Source organism: Nicotiana sylvestris, chromosome 1 (assembly GCF_000393655.2).
Source record: "Nicotiana sylvestris chromosome 1, ASM39365v2, whole genome shotgun sequence".
NCBI classification, from domain to species: Eukaryota; Viridiplantae; Streptophyta; class Magnoliopsida; order Solanales; family Solanaceae; genus Nicotiana; species Nicotiana sylvestris.
Window position 1 is genome coordinate 159680984 of NC_091057.1, and position 20320 is coordinate 159701303.

At 36.1% G+C, this 20320-nt stretch overlaps 1 protein-coding gene across 1 annotated transcript; it reads left to right on the forward strand.

The window, feature by feature from the left end:
* Nucleotides 1-4667: 4667 nt before the first annotated feature.
* On the forward strand, nt 4668-5675 carry LOC104214954 (NAC domain-containing protein 30-like). Its single transcript, XM_070155626.1, has 2 exons — nt 4668-5411; nt 5586-5675. Exons 1-2 carry the CDS (start codon nt 4668-4670, stop codon nt 5673-5675), a joined length of 834 nt encoding a protein of 277 aa, XP_070011727.1.
* Nucleotides 5676-20320: the final 14645 nt, after the last annotated feature.

Sequence of the window (20320 nt, forward strand, 5' to 3'; positions counted from 1 at the left end):
GATCCATATACATATATATATATATATATATACATTGTTGCAGCGTGCAGCCCGATCCATAGATATATAATCCTCACAACTAGGCCCTTGGCCTCTCTCAGTCATTAACCTCACCATCAGACTCTCAGTCTATCTCAGTCATCAATCTCACAATCAAACCCTCGGTCTATCTCAGTAAAATAGGGAATTCAGCCCAAAACAATTTCCACATTTTAAGAACATAGTGATAAAGCCAGATTTGAGCAGTAAACAGGTAAAACATGACTGAGAATATGCTTTCAAACAAGTAGAGTGAGGAAAGATAGTAAAAATGCCCCTAAGGGTCTCAACAAGTCGGCACAAGGCCCCAACATGGCATACAACCCAAAAATATAATAATGTCAAACAATTAACTATCAAATACGCATTAAAATATTCGTTCGGGATGGATTAGGTCACAATCCCCAGCGGTGCTCTACCCCACGCTCGTCATCCAGCGTGCAAGTCACCTCAAAGTAACACAACGACGTATAATCCAGGGTTTCAAACCCTCAGGATAGTATTTACAATCATTACTTACCTCGAACCGGCGAAATCTCTAACTCGCGACGCCTTTGCCCCTCAAATTGGCCTCCACGCGAGTCGATTCTATCCAAAATCAGAACGAATACATCACAATATGCTAAGGGAGCAAAGCCCAAGCGAAAACAATCGAAAAGTATAAAAAATCCCAAAATTAGCAAAACCCGAGCCTCAGGCCCACTTCTCGAAACTCAGAAATTTTTACATCAACGGGTCCCTTATCCTTCTACGAGTTTAACCATACGAATTTTACCAAAATCTGACAACAATTCGGCCTCCAAATCTAGAATTTTCGTTTTTGAAAAGTTTACCAATTTCCTCCAATTTCTTTCATTTAATTCACTAATTCTTGATGAAAATAACCATGGAATCATTAAATATAATCACTTTTGGATATAGAACACTTATCCCAATCCATATGGTAAAAATCGCTTCAATCCGAGCTCCATAGCTCCAAAATGAGAAAACTCTCGGACTGCCCGAATCATACACTGTCCAGAAATTTTCGCGGTTATTGTTCACGCATTTACTGTTCATGGGTACTATTCACGGTACTGTTCATGGGTACTGTATACGGGGGTACTGTTCATATATACTGTACATAGGTACTGTACACGGATGTTGTTCATGTTTACTGTACATCGTATTGTACACAAATAGTGTTCACGCAGGTGCGGTTACTGTTCACACGTGCGAAAAATGCAGAAACTGCCCAGAAAATTGCAGCAACTTTTCTTTTCACTAAAAAGGCTCTAACTCCATCATACGAACTCGGAATTCGATGATTTTTGTTTCTATGAGTCAAAATAATAATACGAACATAGCCCTTCAGTCGAAACTCAATTCGGAACTCATTTGCTCAATTCAATACCCATTTTGCTCGTTAAACAATTAACTCATGTTTCGTGTCAAAAATCCAATCGCGACTTGATGAAATTAGACCAAACTTTTCAGATCAGTCCTATAATTCATTATCAAAATTCCGGAAGTCTCAAAATCAAATTTCGATCTCTAGAACTAAAAATGGGCATTTGGATCATTACATGCTTATAATCAAAATGCAAAAATCTTCCAAAAACTCTTCCAAAACATATCTGAGCCTCATGGGACCCTGACCAAACATGCCAACATACCTCATAACATAATTCAAACTTGTTCCAACCTTCGAAACGCTGAAAACAACATCAAAGTATCAAATCATCCTCGGATTCAAGCCTAAGAATTCCAAAACTTTCGAAATCCGAATTCGATCAAAAAGTCGACCAAACGACGTCCAAATGACCTGAAATTTTGCACACACATCACAAATGATATAACGAAGCTACAACCACTCTCGGAATTCTATTCCAACCCTCGGATCAAAATCTCACCTATCAACCGGAATTCGCCAAAATATTAACTTTGCCAATTCAAGCCAAATCCTTCCACAGACTTCCAAAATGCATTCCGATCGCGCTCCTAAGTCATAAATCACCCAAGGAAGCTATCCAAATCATAAAGTTTCCGATCTGAGCTCATATACAAATAACTCAACTCTTAGTCAAACCTTTCAAATTCAAAGCTTTCAACTAAGACTGTTCCTTCAAATTCATTCCGATTTTTCCTTAAAACCAAAACCAACATTCTACATCAGTCATAATACGTTACACGAGGCAAGTCATGCCCGAGAACTAGCGAACAAAGTGCAAAAGTTCAAAACGACCGGCCGGGTCGTTACAAAATACTTTCAAATATTATTTTCTACTGCCGAACCCTTAATTTAGTCGTTATATACGTATATAGGAAGAAAATTCCTGTATCTAATTTTTAGAAGGTTTCTTAATTGAAAAGAATAATATCTTTAACAACAATAATAACTTTCTTAGTCCTAGCCAAATTGAGGTCGAATATATGAATAATATCTTAAACAAAAATAGAAAAACCAACGTACCAAATTAACCCTTACATGCACATTGCATTTTGGAGAAAGAGGCACTCCCTAGTTCTAATTAGTCTACATATATTCGTTAAAATATCACAGGCTAGCCAGTTTTTGGACTGGTCATTCAAAAATAGTGAGTATTTGTAAAGTCATTGAAAAATAGCCACTATTTTGCTGCAATAGGGACCGGTCCAGCATAATATACTAGAGATCATGCACCTGTGTATGAACTTCCAGCATATTATACTGGAACTCCAACACGCAAAAAGTTTCAGTATAATATACTAGTGATTGGAGCACCTGTGTATGAACTTCCAGCATATTATATTGGACCGGTATATTATACTGGAACTCCAGTATATTATGCTGGAGTTCTAGTATACTTATGCTGGAACTCCATTATAATATGCTGGAGTTCTAGTATACTTATGCTGGAACTCCAGTATATTATGCTGGAGTATTTCAGATTTTGAATAGTGTTTTCATCCAGATTTATCTTTACATGAAAAGTGGCTAAATTGCGATTACTTTTGAAACTGTGACTATTTTTGAATGACCACTTGTAAATCTGGCTATTTTTGAATTTCTCCCCATATATTTTAGATCCACTCTTGACAGATATAACACTATAAATCTAGTAGATTTACAAGATAAATGATACCAATATATCTCCGAAATTCTTCATATTTTATATTTTGAATCACAATATAACAACGATAGAAAGAAACTATTTAGGGTAACATAAGAATGTTCTGCATCTAATTAATATTATTAGGTTGGATTATTTGATTTTTGCCTATCTTTAAATCATGCTAAATTAACGTAGATTTTACCTTTTTATTTTAATTTTTATATAATGATAATCTAAATGGACGTCTTAACAACTTAAAATTGATCTTGGATTTAAACCATCGTGAAATTTTATTATGTTGTTTATTAGGGAAAAGGTTCAACTAAGGTTGAATTTTCTTTTGCTTGAGTTGACTTGCCTTTTTTTTTAAGTACTAGCAAAGGGTAAAAGTGTGGACTGAGTGAGAAAGTTCGAAACTTGCACCCCTGAGTACAAAGGTTGAATTTCTAACGAGCTCTTGACAACTCATTACTGTATGTTACGTTGTTTTGTTATTATTATTAACTGTTTATGTTGATACTTATAACTCACTAAATTAATAGAGTACGTAGAAAGCAATATGTTATCACTGTATAGGAGTTATTCGTAATTGCAAAAGAAGAAGAAAAAAGGATGTCTTGGTTCCTAAAATAAACTTTAGGGTATGGTAAAAAAGACCATTACTATTCTTAGTAGAGTACTTTACCCTCAAAATTGAGTTCAGTCAATATCTAACAATAAATATATGTGGTGGTTTATTTGTTAATATGTACAACAAGAAATGATATTAAATGAATATTCTTATTTCCCGCGCAGTTCAATTATTTCCAAACAATAACCTCATGAATTTTAAAAATAAAAGTAACTCTTAATTTTCTTACCTATGATTCTTCTTTTTGTTGAAAAAAAAAAATAGGAATGACAAATAAATTTGTTAGGGAAAATTTACAAAGTAGTCCAAGGAAGAGGAAAATTGACGGACTTAAAATTTGATATTCAAAATACACATAGATTATCATTTATATAAAAATAAATACTATTATAAGATTAGGAAACAAAACTTGCTTACGTCTCAAGGAAATATTCCCTCGTTCACAAAGCTTTTTGAACTAGGAGACAGATTATTAAAGAAAAGGAAAGTTAAAGCCATATATCAAAAAATAGATTTAATTAGAGAAGCACTAAACATTCCAAAAGGAAGAAATTAGTGGACGAATCACAAAATAGATATAAATAAAGGAAATAAGAAAAATTAGTACATTCTAAATGATAATATATGCTAACAAAAAAGATGGGAAAAATGAAATAAACGTATGGAAAGTAAATAGGATCACGATCTTCTCCACATATTGTACCAATCAGCAGCTTCCAGGTAAAACCCTAAAAGAAATAAACAAATCGTGCATGAAAAATAAGTTATATATCCAACTCCAAATAGCTATAGCCTATAAGTATAGAGTACCTCAAAACTCAACCATCAATTCATAGCTAGCTACTGTATCTTAGTAGGGTTTCCGCCATTCTACTATTTCTTCCTTACTCATAATTTCTTCGCAGCAGTAGTACTGTTCATTAATGGAGTATTATCAGGCTAAGTGTTTTTCTCGCCCGATGGGTCATCGCTTTCATCCGACGGACAGGGAAGTGCTCAAGTATCTAATAGGGTTTGTGAGAGACGAGCCACTTCACTCTCAGAATGAACTCATGCAGGTGGCAGATCTCTACGCCGACAAGGAGCCATGGCAGATTTTCGAAGCTTATGATCAGGGAAACAACAACAACAACACTCGTTACTTCATAACGCCGCAGAAGAAAGAGAAGCCAACGTGGAAAAGAGTTTCAAGAACTGTCGGGAAGGGCACTTGGAAGCCTCAAGGCAAAGGCCGAGAGGTGTTTGATGATAAAGGAAGACTCATGGGATACGTGAAAAGTTTGAAGTACATCCCCGCTAACAAATCGTCAAACAATGTGAATGGCGAGTGGTTGATGACAGAGTACTCTTTGTTTGATCGTTATCTGGCTGCTAGGGAGATTAAGAACAAAGGTTTCGTAATTTGTAAGATCAAGAAGAAGGGCAAACCTGGTGACAAGAAAAAAGGAAACAATATTGATGAGGTAGTTAATGATGAGAATATGAGAGATATTGAAGAATTTATCAACACCGTGTTGCAAGAAGATGTTCAAGTTGAAGACAATGGTATAAGGTCGAATGGTACTATCGCAAAGCTGGATGATCAAGAGAATAATATTATCCAATATGTAGAGGGAGATCAAGTTAGAGACCATGTACTTGGTTTGTTGGATTCCACAGAGGATATTGTTGATGTGAATGATCATGAGGAGTATGTTGAAGATTGCGTAGATGAGGGGGATGAAGTTCAAGTCCATTTACTTGAAGAATACATTGATTCCGTTCTGCAATCAGAAGATGTTCAAGCTGAAGACAACGGAATGATGTCGTCGAATGATATTATAGCAAAGGATGATGAAGAGAATATGGAATACCAAGTCGAAGACAATCAACATGCTACATTCTGGGCTTCCGCGGAAGATGTCGATCTGGATACAATCAATTTCTGTTAGTCATAGGATATATTTGCTAGATATATAATGTAGTTTAGTAATCCCAAGCTAGCTCTTAGATAAAGTCACAAACCTGTTCTACAATACTACTCCTATGATTTATCAATATATTTTGAATTTTTCTTATGTTTCTGTAATACTAGTTTTTAACTAGCTAGGGATATGTGGTCGACATATTAAAGATGGCCGTTGATAGTTTATGTAGTACTACTAAGACTTAATACTACTGAAAGTTCTGCCAAATTTTTTGTTATTCCTGTTTTGGCGTCGATTCCCTGTTTTCGCTGCCTAGTTAGAGTATTTAGTTTTCGAGATTATGTGCTAGCTCATTTAGGAAGTAATGCTAGTATTACTTAATTAAGTATGCCCCCTGACATTAAATTCTGAATTTTTCCCAAGTTTTTTTGAGTAGTGATGACTAATACTCCGACTAGTATAGAATAACAAATGGAGGATCAAGGGAGTTAGCAGAAAGAGTGTTTGTTCAGAGAGGAGCTGTAGTGTTTCAGAAAGTTTTGCAGTGGTGATCAAATCATCTAAATATCCGATCCACAAAGAGATTTCAGGGAGTCAATGACAGTGGAGAAATAATATGAGGGCATCAAAGGATTTGGAAGAACTTCTCGCTTTCCATTTTTCCTTTGAATTCAGATGAGTATCATATGATCTCGTCATCAGGGTGTTCAAGCAAATCTGGTTTGACATCACTGACATTATCTTAAGCTAAAGCAAATTAAATAGTATGAATCTATTATTTTCTTTTCTCATAGTCATGATATGTGAAGTAGTATAATTTTCACAAAAACTTAACACCAATATAATTAATGTTTTTTTTTGCTAATAAGGATACTTATATAAGAAATTAAGTAACGTAACAGTTATAGTTATTACAAGCCAAGATTGTTCAACGATCAAGTCTTCATAACAGTCCTTATTGAAAGCTGATAAAGCAAAGGGAGGGGGAGATAAGTGATATAAGGGATGACATGGTTGCCGTCTAGCTGAGGGTGTGAGGTTCATCCCATGCTTAGCCAAGGCATCTGCTGCAACATTAGCTTCTGCGTATACTGTTGAAATTGTCAAAAGTCCCACATCGGTGGGTGACAATTTTAGATGGGAATTTTTTCCTATAAAAGGAGGCCTATTGTTTAGGATTAAGACACACCTCTCATTTTCCTTCTTATCTTCTTAAGGCATTTTTATCTTCTCTCTTTAGTATTATTTCACTTGTATTTTAGGAGTGGAATAAATATTGGTTGTGTCCGAGGAAGTAGGTAAAATTGGCCGAACCTCGTAAATTCTGGTGTTCCTTTTATTGTTGTTTTGTTGTCTTATTTATTATTTAGTCACTGTCATAATTTTTGGTCTAGTAGTTGTGACTCATTCACATTATATACATTTGACTTCCGCAATAATTGGTACCAGAGCCAAGGTACTGCCTAAGTATGCTCTGTGGTTGCAGCATAGTCTGATCTTCCACATCAGAAAAGATTTATCTTGGTAACTGAGTCGGTTCTGTCTGAGTATGCTCTGAGGTTGCAGCTTAGTCTGATCTTCCATGCCAGAAAGGAAATAATCTTGATTTGTGTCGTTAGCTATAAAATAATATTTGTGTCAAAAATGGGAGACAATAAACAAGAAGAATCTACATCAAGTGTCAATAATACGTCATCGTTGGCATCTTCGCTTATGACAAGAATTGTGTCAAATGCGAAATTTGCGGTAGAAATTTTTGACGGGTCAGGACATTTTGGGATATGGCAAGGCGAGGTTATAGATGTCCTTTTTTCAACAAGGGCTAGATCTTGCCATTGAAGAAAAGAAATCAGATGTAATTGGAGAAGAAGATTGGAAAATTATCAATCGTGTTGCTTGCGGTACCATTCGATCCTACCTTGCTAGAGAGCAGAAATATCCATACATAAAGAAAACATCTGCAAGTAAATTATGGAAAGAACTAGAGGATAAATTTTTGAACAAAAATAGTCAAAATAAATTGTACATGAAGAAGAGACTGTTTCGCTTCATCTATGTTCCTGGTACCACGATGAATGAACATATCACCAGTTTCAACAAGTCGGTCACAGATTTGCAAAATATGGATGCAACTTTTGATGATAGTGACTTGACCTTAATGTTGTTGGGGTCATTTCCTGATGAGTACGAGCACCTTGAAACTACTCTACTCCATGGAGGAAATGACGAAATTTCTCTCAGAGAAGTTTGTTCGACTTTGTACAGCTATGAACAAATAAAGGGAGAAAAACAGAAGGGCGGAGAAGGAGAAGCCCTGTTTGTGAGGGGTCATCCTCAAAATCAAACGAGGACAAAGAAGGGAAGATCCAAGTCAAGATCTAGACCCAGCAAAGATAAAAGTGCCTTTTTTCGAGAAAAGAGGCACTAGAAGAAAGACTGTCCGAAGTTGAAGAATAAGGTCAAACATAACAATGGAAAGGCCATTATAGATTCAAATGTAGCTGATTGTGATGATTGACACTTCTTATTAGTTTCAACAGAGTCATCAACATCATCACACATATGGTTGATGGACTCGTCTTGTAGCTATCATATGTGTCCCAACAGGGACTGGTTCGTGGATTTTCAAGAAGGAGAATATGGAGTCATCCACACAGCAGATAACAACCCTCTTACTTCATATGGCATTGGTTCAATACGATTAATAAACCATGATGGAATGATCAAAACATTAACAGATGATCGATATGCACCGGATTTGAAGAAGAATCTCATCTCTGTGGGAGCCCTAGAATCAAAAGGGTTCAAAATCATTGCAGAAAATGGAGTGATGAGAATATGCTTCGGTGCACTAGTAGTAATGAAGTCCAATCGGAAGAACAATAATATGTACCGCTATCGTGGTAGTACAATTATTGGGACAGTGACATCCAGTGACGACAAAGAGGCAGAAGCAGCCAGGCTATGGCGCATGCGCTTGGGGCATGCTGGAGGAACATCCTTGAAACTCTATCAGATCAAGGATTGTTAAAAGGAGTAAAGACTTGCAACTTGGAGTTTTGTGAGTACTGTGTCAAAGGGAAACAAACAAGGGTTAAATTCGGTACAGTGATCCATAATACTAAAGGCATTTTGGATTATGTACACTCTGATGTTTGGGGTCCTTCCAAAACACCTTCATTGGGTTGGCAGCACTATTTTGTAACCTTTGTTGATGATTTTTTCCAAAGAGTGTGGGTGTATACAATGAAGAGGAAAGATGAAGTGTTGGGAATTTTTTTCAAATGGAAAACAATGGTGGAGAATCAAACAGGCAGGAGGATCAAAATATATTTGCACAGACAATGGAGGTGAATACAAAAATGATCGTTTCAATGAGGTCTGTGAAAATTATGGCGTTGTCCGACACTTTATTGTCAGACATACACCACAACATAATGGAGTGGCAGAATGTATGAACCGGACTTTACTAGAGAAGGTACGGTGCATGTTGTCCAATGCTGGCTTGGGCCAAGAATTTTAGGTTGAGACAATTACATATGCATGCCACCTTATTAATCGTCTACCATCTGCTGCTATTGACGGAAAGACACCATTTGAAAAATAATATGGAAAGCATGTTGTAGATTATGACTCTTTGCACGTATTTGGCTAAACTGCATATTATCATGTGACAGAGTCAAAATTGGATCCAAGGGCAAAGAAGGCTATTTTTATGGGGATTACTTCTGGTGTCAAAGGATACCGCTTATGGTGTCCTATGAGAAAGAAAGTAATATTCAGCTGGGATATTACCTGTGATGAATCTGCTATGGTAAATAAGGTAATAGAAAATACCAAACAAAATGAGGGTGTTCTAAGCAGGTGGAGTTTGAGGGAAAATTTATTTTTCCTACACAAGAAGCAGAGGAGGAAACAAATGAAGATTATCATCTGGAAGAAGAGCCAGTAGAGAGGGAAATTCCAACTTAGGAACCTTAACAACAACTTGAATCAATAGCAACCCGCAGGCCAAAAGGACATTAACAAAACATGTTCGTCTTATAGAGACAATTACTTGTGTCGCCTCAATTGTAGCTGATGATGTTCCTACCACTTATAAAGACGCAGTCCAAAGTTCAGAAGAAGATAAGTGGAGGATTGCCATGAATGATGAAATACAGTCCCTTCATCAGAATCATACATGGAGATTGGCCAATCTCCCGAAGGGAAAGAAAGCAATTGGGTGCAAATGGGTATTTGCAAAGAAAGAAGGATTTCCTAACCAAGTAGATGTTCGCTACAAAGCAAGATTGGTGGCCAAAGGATATGCTCAAAAGGAGGGAATTGATTACAATGAAGTGTTTTCTCCAGTTGTAAAACATTCCTCCATTAGAATTATGTTGGCTTTGGTAGCACAATTGGATTTGGAACTAGTTCAGATGGATGTAAAAACTGCGTTTTTACATGGAAACTTGGAGGAGGAAATCTACATGACTCAGCCAGAAGGATTCAAAGTTGCTGGAAAAGAAAATATGGTGTGCAAACTTGAAAAATCATTGTACGGATTGAAACAATCTTCTAGACAATGGTACAAGCGATTTGACGAGTTTATGTTGCGGCAAGGGTACAAGAGAAGCAAATACGATCATTGTGTGTATTTGCACAAGCTTAAAGATGGTTCCTTTGTATATCTTCTCCTATATGTTGATGATATGTTGATAGCTTCCAAGAATTCGGAAGAAATTGATAAGTTGAAGATTCAACTGAAGAAGGAGTTCGAGATGAAGGATCTGGGTGAGACAAAGAAAATTCTTGGCATGGAGATAATAAGAGAGACATTCAAAGAAACTCTGTTTATATGAGAAAGAATATTTGAAAAGAGTACTACAATGTTTTGGCATATATGAAAAGACTAAGCCAGTTGCTACTCCACTTGCTCCCCATTTTAAGCTAAGTACTACTGTGTCGCCAAAAGATGAAGCTGAACGAGAGTATATGTCAAAGGTACCATACGCAAATACTGTTGGTAGCTTGATGTATGCAATGGTCTGTACGAGACCTGACATTTCACAAGCTGTTGGAGTTATTAGTAGATATATGCATAATCCAGGAAAGGAGCATTGGCAAGCAGTGAAGTGGATTCTACGGTATATTCATAATACTGTAGATGTTGGGTTAGTTTTTGAGCAGGAATGCAATCAGTCTGTAGTGGGATATGGTGACTCATATTTTGCGGGTGACCTGGACAAAGGATGATCAACTACTGGTTATGTGTTTACTTTTGCAAAGGCACCAGTTAGTTGGAAGTCAACTTTACAGTCAACAGTTACTTTGTCTACAACATAGGCAGAGTAAATGGCTATTACAGAGGTTGTGAAGGAGGCAATTTGGCTTCAGGGGTTGCTAAAGAAGCTTAGTATTGGACAAAAAAGTATCATAATTTTTTGTGATAGTCAAAGTGCTATTAAATTAGCGAAGAACCAAGTTTATCATGCAAGCACGAAGCACATTGATGTTCGGTATCATTTCGTACGAGAAATCATAGAAGAAGGTGGAGCCACGGTGAAGAAAATTCATACTACGGAGAATCCTACCGATATGCTGACAAAAGTGGTGACTGCGGTCAAGTTTTGATATTGTTTGGATTTGATCAACATTGTTGAACACTAGAGATTGAAGATGAAGACACAATCAAAATTTATTATTGACAGAAAATCAAAGATGTGGAATTTTGCCAAGGTGGAAATTTGTTGAAATTGTCAAAATTCCCACATCGGTGGGTGACAATTTTGGATGGGAATTTTTTCCTATAAAAGGAGGCCTAATGTTTAGGATTAAGAAACACCTCTCATTTGCCTTCTTATCTTCTTAAGGCATTTGTATCTTCTCTCTGTAGTATTATTTCACTTGTATTTTTGGAGTGGAATAAAATATTGGTTGTGTCTGAGGAAGTAGGTAAAATTGGCCGAACCTCGTAAATTCTGGTGTTCCTTTTATTGTTGCTTTGTTGTCTCATTTATTATTTAATGGCTGCCATAATTTTTGGTATAGTAGTTCTGACTCATTCACACTATATATATTTGACTTCCGCAACATACACATGTCTAAGCTCCACATGATCCAGTTCCAACATGAGTGACCTGTGAATCAGTTTCTATTTGAAGCAGCCAGAGGCTAAAGTCTTTAGCTAATTGTAGGCCTAGCCGAAGTGCTATTAATTCAGCTTCAGTAGCAGAGAACGAGTTAAACTGGTTGTGAATCCCCATATCCATTGATTGGTCAAGTTACGACTGCAGCTTCCGCTCTGTCAGTTGCTTAATTGAAGGGGCCGTCAATGTTAAGCTTGACAAAGTTATAGGCGGTGGATATCATTTAATTTAAAGAGTGCACGTATTGGCTTTAGGAGAACGAGCTGGTGAAAGAAAGAAAAATTCTATAAGATGATACATGATATTAATATATAGTAAAAATATAAAGAATACAATGAAGATGGGAAAAAAATTGCACTTATAATTTGCAAGAGCTTTTTTTATTTCAAACTTATTGAAGTTTGCATTTAATTTAACAACAAGTAACTTAACGAAAATAGAGTAAAAATAAATTTTCATTGCATAATAATACTTCAAATTAATCTAGCAAACTAAAACATTAAGCATAAATATGTCTAATAATTTTAAAATAACACAAATTGTCTCAAATCAACTTAAATACGAATTTCTAGAGGACGCTCAAGATAACTCTTCATATGCCTCCTTAAACCGTCTATGCCCACCCACTTTAAACGAAGATTTCAACTAGACCACAGTTCTTACCGTTTACTTTGTGAACTTCTTCATTTTCTTTTACCACCTCAAAGTGTTCCCAAACATATGAGCGCACTCTAGAAGTACTGGGCATGATTTAACTTGAATTGAGAATTATATGAGTTTGAGAAATGAGAGATGAGTGAAGAAATGAAGAAGGGGGGGGGGTATATTTATAGTTTTTCAAAGGGCTAAATTAGTAATTATAAAAAGTATTATTTTATAAAAAAAAATGCCCAAAAAGGGCTATTTATGCAATAATAACGTTGGGCAACGACCATAAGGCAGCTGACCTTTGCCAACATTCTTCAACGTTAAAAAAAAGTTTGAAATCCAGCCGTTAAACCGGTCAGGGCCGAATGAATGAAAGTGAACGGACCAACTCCCTAACCCCAGTAACCCGGCCCACTCGGCCCCCTATGTATCGGATCGGGCCGGTCCGAGTTTTAACCTGTTTAGACCGGTCTGATCCCGGGTCAACCCGGCCCATTTGACACCTCTATTGCAACCTGTCATGTCCCGCATATGTCTAAACCCGACATGCCCTGTACATACACCACCCCCATTGCCATCCCCACCTACAATGTGCCAATATTATTTTATCAATTTTAAATATATATATTTTAAAAAAATATATTTAACTTACCAACCACCTATTAGAATACATGTTTCACGAAAAAATGACTTCCATCTTAGCAAAAATGTCAATATGATTGGTAGAACTTTTTTTCTGAGTCAAAATTAGCTCCTTTAACTTAGTCCAGAAGCATTAGTTAACCCTTGAAACTAATCTGGACAAACCTCAATATGTTCTTATTAGCAGGGAACTAAGGTGAAGACTTGATCGTGATGGTTGTTTTTTTCTTATTCGGTCAATATTTACCGGTACTCAGCACCAGGGGCGGATGTAATGTGGTAGTTATGGGTTCAATTGAACCCATAATTTTTTATGTGGAGTTAATATTTATGTACAAAAATTGATTAAATTACAAAAATAGTAGATTTGAACCCATAATTTAAAAATGTTATGGGTTCAATTTTAAAAATCTTAAAACTTGAACCTATAAATTCTGGATCCGCCTCTGCTCAGCACTGGCCTTTGCAAAATCGGTGTCAAGAAAATAATTTGTCTACAAATACTTTCAAATATTATTTTCTACTGTCGAACCCTTAATTTAGTCGTTATATACGTATATAGGAAGAAAATTCATGTATCTGATTTTTAGAAGGTTTCTTAATTGAAAAGAATAATATCTTAAACAATGTAACAACAATAATAACTTTCTTAGTCCTAGTCAAATTGAGGTCGAATATATGAATAATATCTTAAACAAAAATAGAAAAACCAACGTACCAAATTCACCCTTACATGCACATTGCATTTTGGAGAAAGAGGCACTCCCTAGTTCTAATTAGTCTACATATATTTGTTAAAATATCACAGGCTAGCCAGTTTTTGGACTGGTCATTCAAAAATAGTGAGTATTTGTAAAGTCATTGATAAATAGCCACTATTTTGCTGTAACAGGGACCAGTCTAGCATAATATACTGGAGATCGTGCACTTGTGTATGAACTTCCAGCATATTATACTGGAACTCCAACATGCGGAAAGTTCCAGTATAATATTTTGGAGATTGGAGCACCTGTGTATGAACTTCTAGCATATTATACTGGGTCGGTATATTATATTGGAACTCCAGTATATTATGCTGTAGTTCTAGTATACTTATGCTAGAACTCCATTATAATATGCTGGAGTTCTAGTATACTTATGCTGGAACTCCAGTATATTATGCTGGAGTATTTCGGATTTTGAATAGTGTTTTCATTCAGATTTATCTTTACATGAAAAGTGGCTATTTTTGAATGACCACTTGTAAATCTGGCTATTTTTGAATTTCTCCCCATATATTTTAGATCCAGTCTTGACATATATAACACTATAAATCTAGTAGATTAACAAGATAAATGATACCAATATATCTTCGAAATTCTTCATATTTTATATTTTGAATCACAATATAACAACGATAGAAAGAAACTGTTTAGGGTAACATAAGAATGTTCTGCATCTAATTAATATTATTAGGTTGGATTATTTGATTTTTGCCTATCTTTAAATCATGCTAAATTAACGTATATTTTACCTTTTTATTTTAATTTTTATATAATGATAATCTAAATGGACGTCTTAACAACTTAAAATTGGTCTTGGATTTAAACTATCTTGAACTTTTATTATGTTGTTTATTAGGTAAAAGAGTCAACTAATGTTGAATTTTGTTTTGCTTGAGTTGACTTGCCTTTTTTTTAAGTACTAGCAAAGGGTAAAAGTGTGGACTAAGTGAGGAAGTTCGAAACTTGCACCCTTGAGTACAAAGGTTGAATTTCTAACGAGCTCTTGACAACTCATTACTACATGTTACGTTATTTTGTTATTATTATTATTAACTGTTTATGTTGATATTTATAACTCATTAAATTAATAGGGTACGTAGAAAGCAATATGTTATCATTGTATAGGAGTTCTTCGTAATTGCAAAAGAAGAAGAAAAAAGGATGTCTTGGTTCCTAAAATAAACTTTAGGGTATGGTAAAAAAAGACCATTACTATTCTTAGTACAGTACTTTATCCTCAAAATTGAGTTCAGTCAATATCTAACAACAAATATACGTGGTGGTTCATTTGTCAATATGTACAGTAAGAAATGACATTAAATGAATATTCTTATTTCCCGCGCAGTTCAATTATTTCCTAACAATAACCTCATGAATTTTAAAAATAAAAGTAACTCTTAATTTTCTTACCTATGATTCTTCTTTTTGTTGAAAAAAAAAAGGAATGACAAATAAATTTGTTAGGGAAAATTTACAAAGTAGTCCAAGGAAGAGGAAAATTGACGGACTTAAAATATGATATTCAAAATACACATAGACTATCATTTATATAAAAATAAATACTATTATAAGATTAGGAAACAAAACTTACTTACGTCTCAAGGAAATATTCCCTCGTTCACAAATCTTTTTGAACTAGGAGACAGATTATTAAAGAAAAGGAAACTTAAAGCCATATATCAAAAAATAGATTTAATTAGAGAAGCACTAAACATTCCAAAAGGAAGAAATTAGTGGATGAATCACAAAAATATAAATAAAGGAAATAAGAAAAACTAGTACATTCTAAGTAATAATATATGCTAACAAAAAAGATGGAAAAAATGAAATAAACATTGTGAGCACGTGATTTTTGTCTTACGCGACAATCGCTCCAAAAGAAATAAAAAATAATAACAAATGGTCCTGCTGTACAATTTTTGGATTTTACGTGACATTTTGTTAATTATCTATGATTTTTGTCCATTATTGAAACAAAAAAAAATAAAAAAAAATGTGTGTGTCATGTGCTGTTTGAACCGTAATCCGGTTATTAAATAGAAAAATCATAAATATCCATCCTTGTCCGTGATTGTTGTTTTGTTTGATTTTACCTGCTTTAAGTATTTTAACATATGTGTGCAAATAATTGTATTAAGTGTTTATTTAATTTTAATTTGATTTACTTTGGTTTTGTTTTAAAATAAAAAAAAATAATAAAAGAGAGTGCAGAATTGGGTTGAAAATCAGTTGGGCTTATTTTCATTTTAAATTCGAGGCCCAAAACTCAAACCCAAAACCCCTGTGTAACCCGGTCCACAACAGCTGATACCCAGAACGTCCAAACGACGTCGTAGTGACCTAGACTGATCTAGGCCGTTGATCTCAGATTGATCAACGACCAAGATCACTTCCCTGTTAACCCATGAATAAACCCGATCCATTCCGCCCGGACCGACCCAACCCCCTATGGTCTAAAATGACATCGTTTCCCGTTAGTTGAAGGATCCTAACCCTTCATCGTGCCTCATCCAACGGCCGAGATCAGCCCACACATTCCATATATAAGCCTCCTACCATACCCTGCCCCCTATCCAAGACCCCGCCTTCGTCCTCATCCCCTTCCCCTCCAAACCCTAGCCGCCCCTGTATACCTTCACCATGAAAGCCGGCGGCATGGACGCCGGTGACCCCATCCTTAACACCATAGAATCCCCTTGACACCCTGAACATAAATCCACCAACCGTTCAGCTCGAATCCCCTCCCACCTTCTCGAATCTTCATTTGAAGATTCGAGTCGGAACCTAACTTACACCGATTGACCCCAGTTTCATACCAGATAGTCCCCGGACCTCCCTCGTGACCAAATCATGCTTGGTTTGGTCCGAATCTGACCAGGGAAACACGAATCCCAGATCTGATGTTTTTGAACCCTAGGGTTCCTCGTGTCTGTTCCGTGCCTGTTCCGTGCCTGTTCCGTGCCAACAGTTTATGGTCTAATGGACCTTAATCGAAGTGTTTCTCATTTGAGAAAACACTTCGATTAAGGGTTCCTCGTGCCTGTTCCATGCTTGTTTAAACCAAGAGATTAGGGTCTAATGGACCTTAATCGAAGTGTTTCTCATTTGAGAAACACTTCGATTAAAGTCCGTTCAACCTTGAGAAGGGTCTGTATAACACAAGTGGATTTTTCTGTTTCTGCTTTCAAAGTTTTAAGGTAAGTTTGTTTTCTCTTTGTTATTCAGTACGTGTGTGGTTTAAAGGTCTGTTCGTGTGGTTGAATATCTTGTGTAATTTGTGTCTTTGAATTTTTATCAACTGTTGATTGTCCACCTTGCCTGTACCCTTTTGTTTGATCGAATGTTTTCTCATTCACTGATAATGTGTGTGTATGTGAACTGCCTAATTGATTGAATTGAAATTGTTTGAGTAATTAATCCCCAAGTTAACCTCTGTATTAACATTGCAATCAGAACCCCTTGTGTGATACTCTTGGATTTCTGATTATTGGCTTCGATTGTATGTGTTATAACTAGTATAGTCGAGTCGACATATGTCGTCAATTAGTTTCAGTTGTCCGAACAATAACCAATTGACCTGCTTCTGTTAAGCATTGCCTGAATCAATTAGGAACTGAGTTTAGTAACTTATAGTTGTTAATTTGACTTCAGAAATCTAAGGTTTGGTCTGTAATTGCAATCTGAATTGATGGCATGTGCACTTGTGCACAACATGTGCATAAAGACCCTTTTTGAATTAAATAGTTTGACAGCATATGCTGTCAGGTTACATTCTGCTGCCCATATTCTGCTTTAGTTTCAGAAATAATAAACATTACTCAAAAGGTAAGCCTGCCAAGGGAATATCATGGGGTTGTGTTCTTATTTAAATAGTAAGTGGAAATTGAAAAGAAGATAGCACATGGGAGGGGTATTCTAATTGTCTAAACAGGCTGTTAAAGGGCTGATTTTAGGTTTATAAAAGGGGGAACTTCCATCAGTTTAAGGGAGAAGAGACAGATAGAGAGAGAGAACGAAGAAAAGGGAGAACGGGAAGTTCTGAAAAACAGTAAAACTGGAAAAGGTTTCTTTCTGATAACTCAAGTATAATTTCAAAACTGAAGACTGATATTGGATTTTGAAAAAAGAAGAGATAGGGGAGGGATATACAGAAAATCAACAATTGTTTCTTCCTTATTTGTGTGATTCTCAGTTCGTTCGACCTGTTCAATCAACTCTGTTTTCTTTCAAGTATCAGTTGAGTTCATTGGTGGATTCACATTGTTTGTTTTCTCCTGGATTTGATCTGTCTTGGAGTTTTGTCTCTACTGCGTTGTTTGCTGCTGTCTTTCTGCCATTTTTCCATCGGTTCTAACTGTATCTTGCACTGGGAGCTGTTCTATTTGTTACCTGTTGTTACTGCTGCTGTTTCTGTTTGCCATTGTCATTCTACTGACCTCCTGCTTCTTTCATTGTACGCATCTCCTCAGGTACACATTTTGAATCTGTCTGATGTAACTGATGTCGCAATGAAAGTTTGAATCGAAAGATCTGAAGGAATTATAATCATCTGTTGCTTCACTTACAAATTTTTATAAATGTTGTCAAGCTGTGTACATTTTAGTTTGTTAGTCTAATAGAGAATACATTAGTAAGCTTGTACTTAATTAAAGTTTATTTTGATCTGAAACCGCGATATTTGATTCATTTAGTAGCATACAGGATGTAAATACAATTCATGGAATGTGAAACTATTTAATACGATTGTTAAAATTAAACTCACTCTTTCAGCATGATTTGAATAGGTAGGGGGCAAATGGCTTTTAAATCTAGCCAAATATGATACAGTTTTGAATCACCTAGTTCGATTTCCTTTAGGCAGTTTATAGTATTAGTTTTGAACATCATCGGTAACACCCTTTAATAAGGAATTCTATTAATCCTGTTTAAGCAAGTTAATTGAAATCCGACTTTAGGATGTTGTTCAAATTAAGTGTTGTATTTCGTCGATCTCGCATGTGATTTCTTTGTCCAATTAAAGCATGTTTCACAAGGTATGACGTCTCTCCATTTTATAAGTAATTAATCAAAAGTTGATAAGGATCCGGGTTAGGACAAAGCATATACTTGAATTAACGTGTGTCTTTCTTCTTCTATTTTTAGACAAACGCATTTAGAAATGTAGTCGCTTTAGGATATCCTTTCTAAAATAGAGACGAGCCTCGCCAAATAAAAATGCAAATTGCGGGGCCCTCAATAACTAACCCTAATAAATATTTAGAATTCAGGACAGGCCGTTTAGTGAATTTCATGGCCTTCCCCGAAAATAATAATGCGTTAGACTCTTTAGGCGCGGCTTAATTAAATTACATTTTTAAACTCGGGTGCACATTGATGTGACCCGAATCCAAATCTCAACGGAGTCGAAATATGTTGACAACTACGGGTGCATTGATTGTGACGCGGTTCGAGATGCATTTTCACGACGTTGCAATTCTATAAAAATAAATGATAATAATAAAAGCGGTTTAAACTTAATAAAAGAACATAAGTCACAACATGTATTTAAATCAGATATTTAGCCATTATAACAATTTAAGCGATCGTGCTAGAACCACGGGATTCGAGGGTGCCTAACACCTTCCCTCGGGTCAACAGAATTCCTTACTTAGAATTTCTGGTTCGCAGACTTCATTTGGAAAAGTCGAAAATTTCCTCGATTTGGGATTCAAGATAAACCGGTGACTTGGGACACCAAAAACCAAACCTTTCCCAAGTGGCGACTCTGAATTAAATAAATAATCCCATTTCGAATATTGTCACTTAAATTGGAAAAACTCCCCTCGCGCATTTAACCCTTCGGGGCGGGGCGCGCAAAAAGGAGGTGTGACAGCTCTGGCGACTCTGCTGGGGAAATATTAACCCAGAACCACTGGTTCAGGGTTCAAGAATTCGAGCTTAGAATAATTGTTATATTTGGCTTTATTATCTGATCTTTATTACATGTTTTTGCATAACGTGCTAAATGTTGTCTTTTACCGCTTTGATATTATCTGAACTGTATATAAACTGTGCCGAAACCCTTCTCTTCTTACCTCCGGGGAGAAGCTCGCTGGTCGAGACTCCCTATTCTGTTAGTGTCGATACCTGAAATAAGAAAGAGGTCGGACAAGTTACAAAGCCGGACGATCTCGCGGGTCCCCGGTACGTAGCCCCCTCCTCGACTCGAGTTGTCCGCTCGGGTACACAGTCTAGAACAAATGCCCAGGTTATAAACCTAGTATAACGAAACTTCATGCCGGATCCCTAGTAGGAACGTTTATTTGCATCATGTTGCATTTGACTTAGGGGGCTCAACACAGGGGTTGGGTCCGTCTAGGACAGGCAACCTGAAATGAAAAGACCATCCTGCTGCATTCCTATCTGTTTTGCACATTTATTTGCTTCAGTTCCGCATGCTGATCGGTTTCTAAAAAAGAAAAATAGCAGCGTAGGGAGATAATTA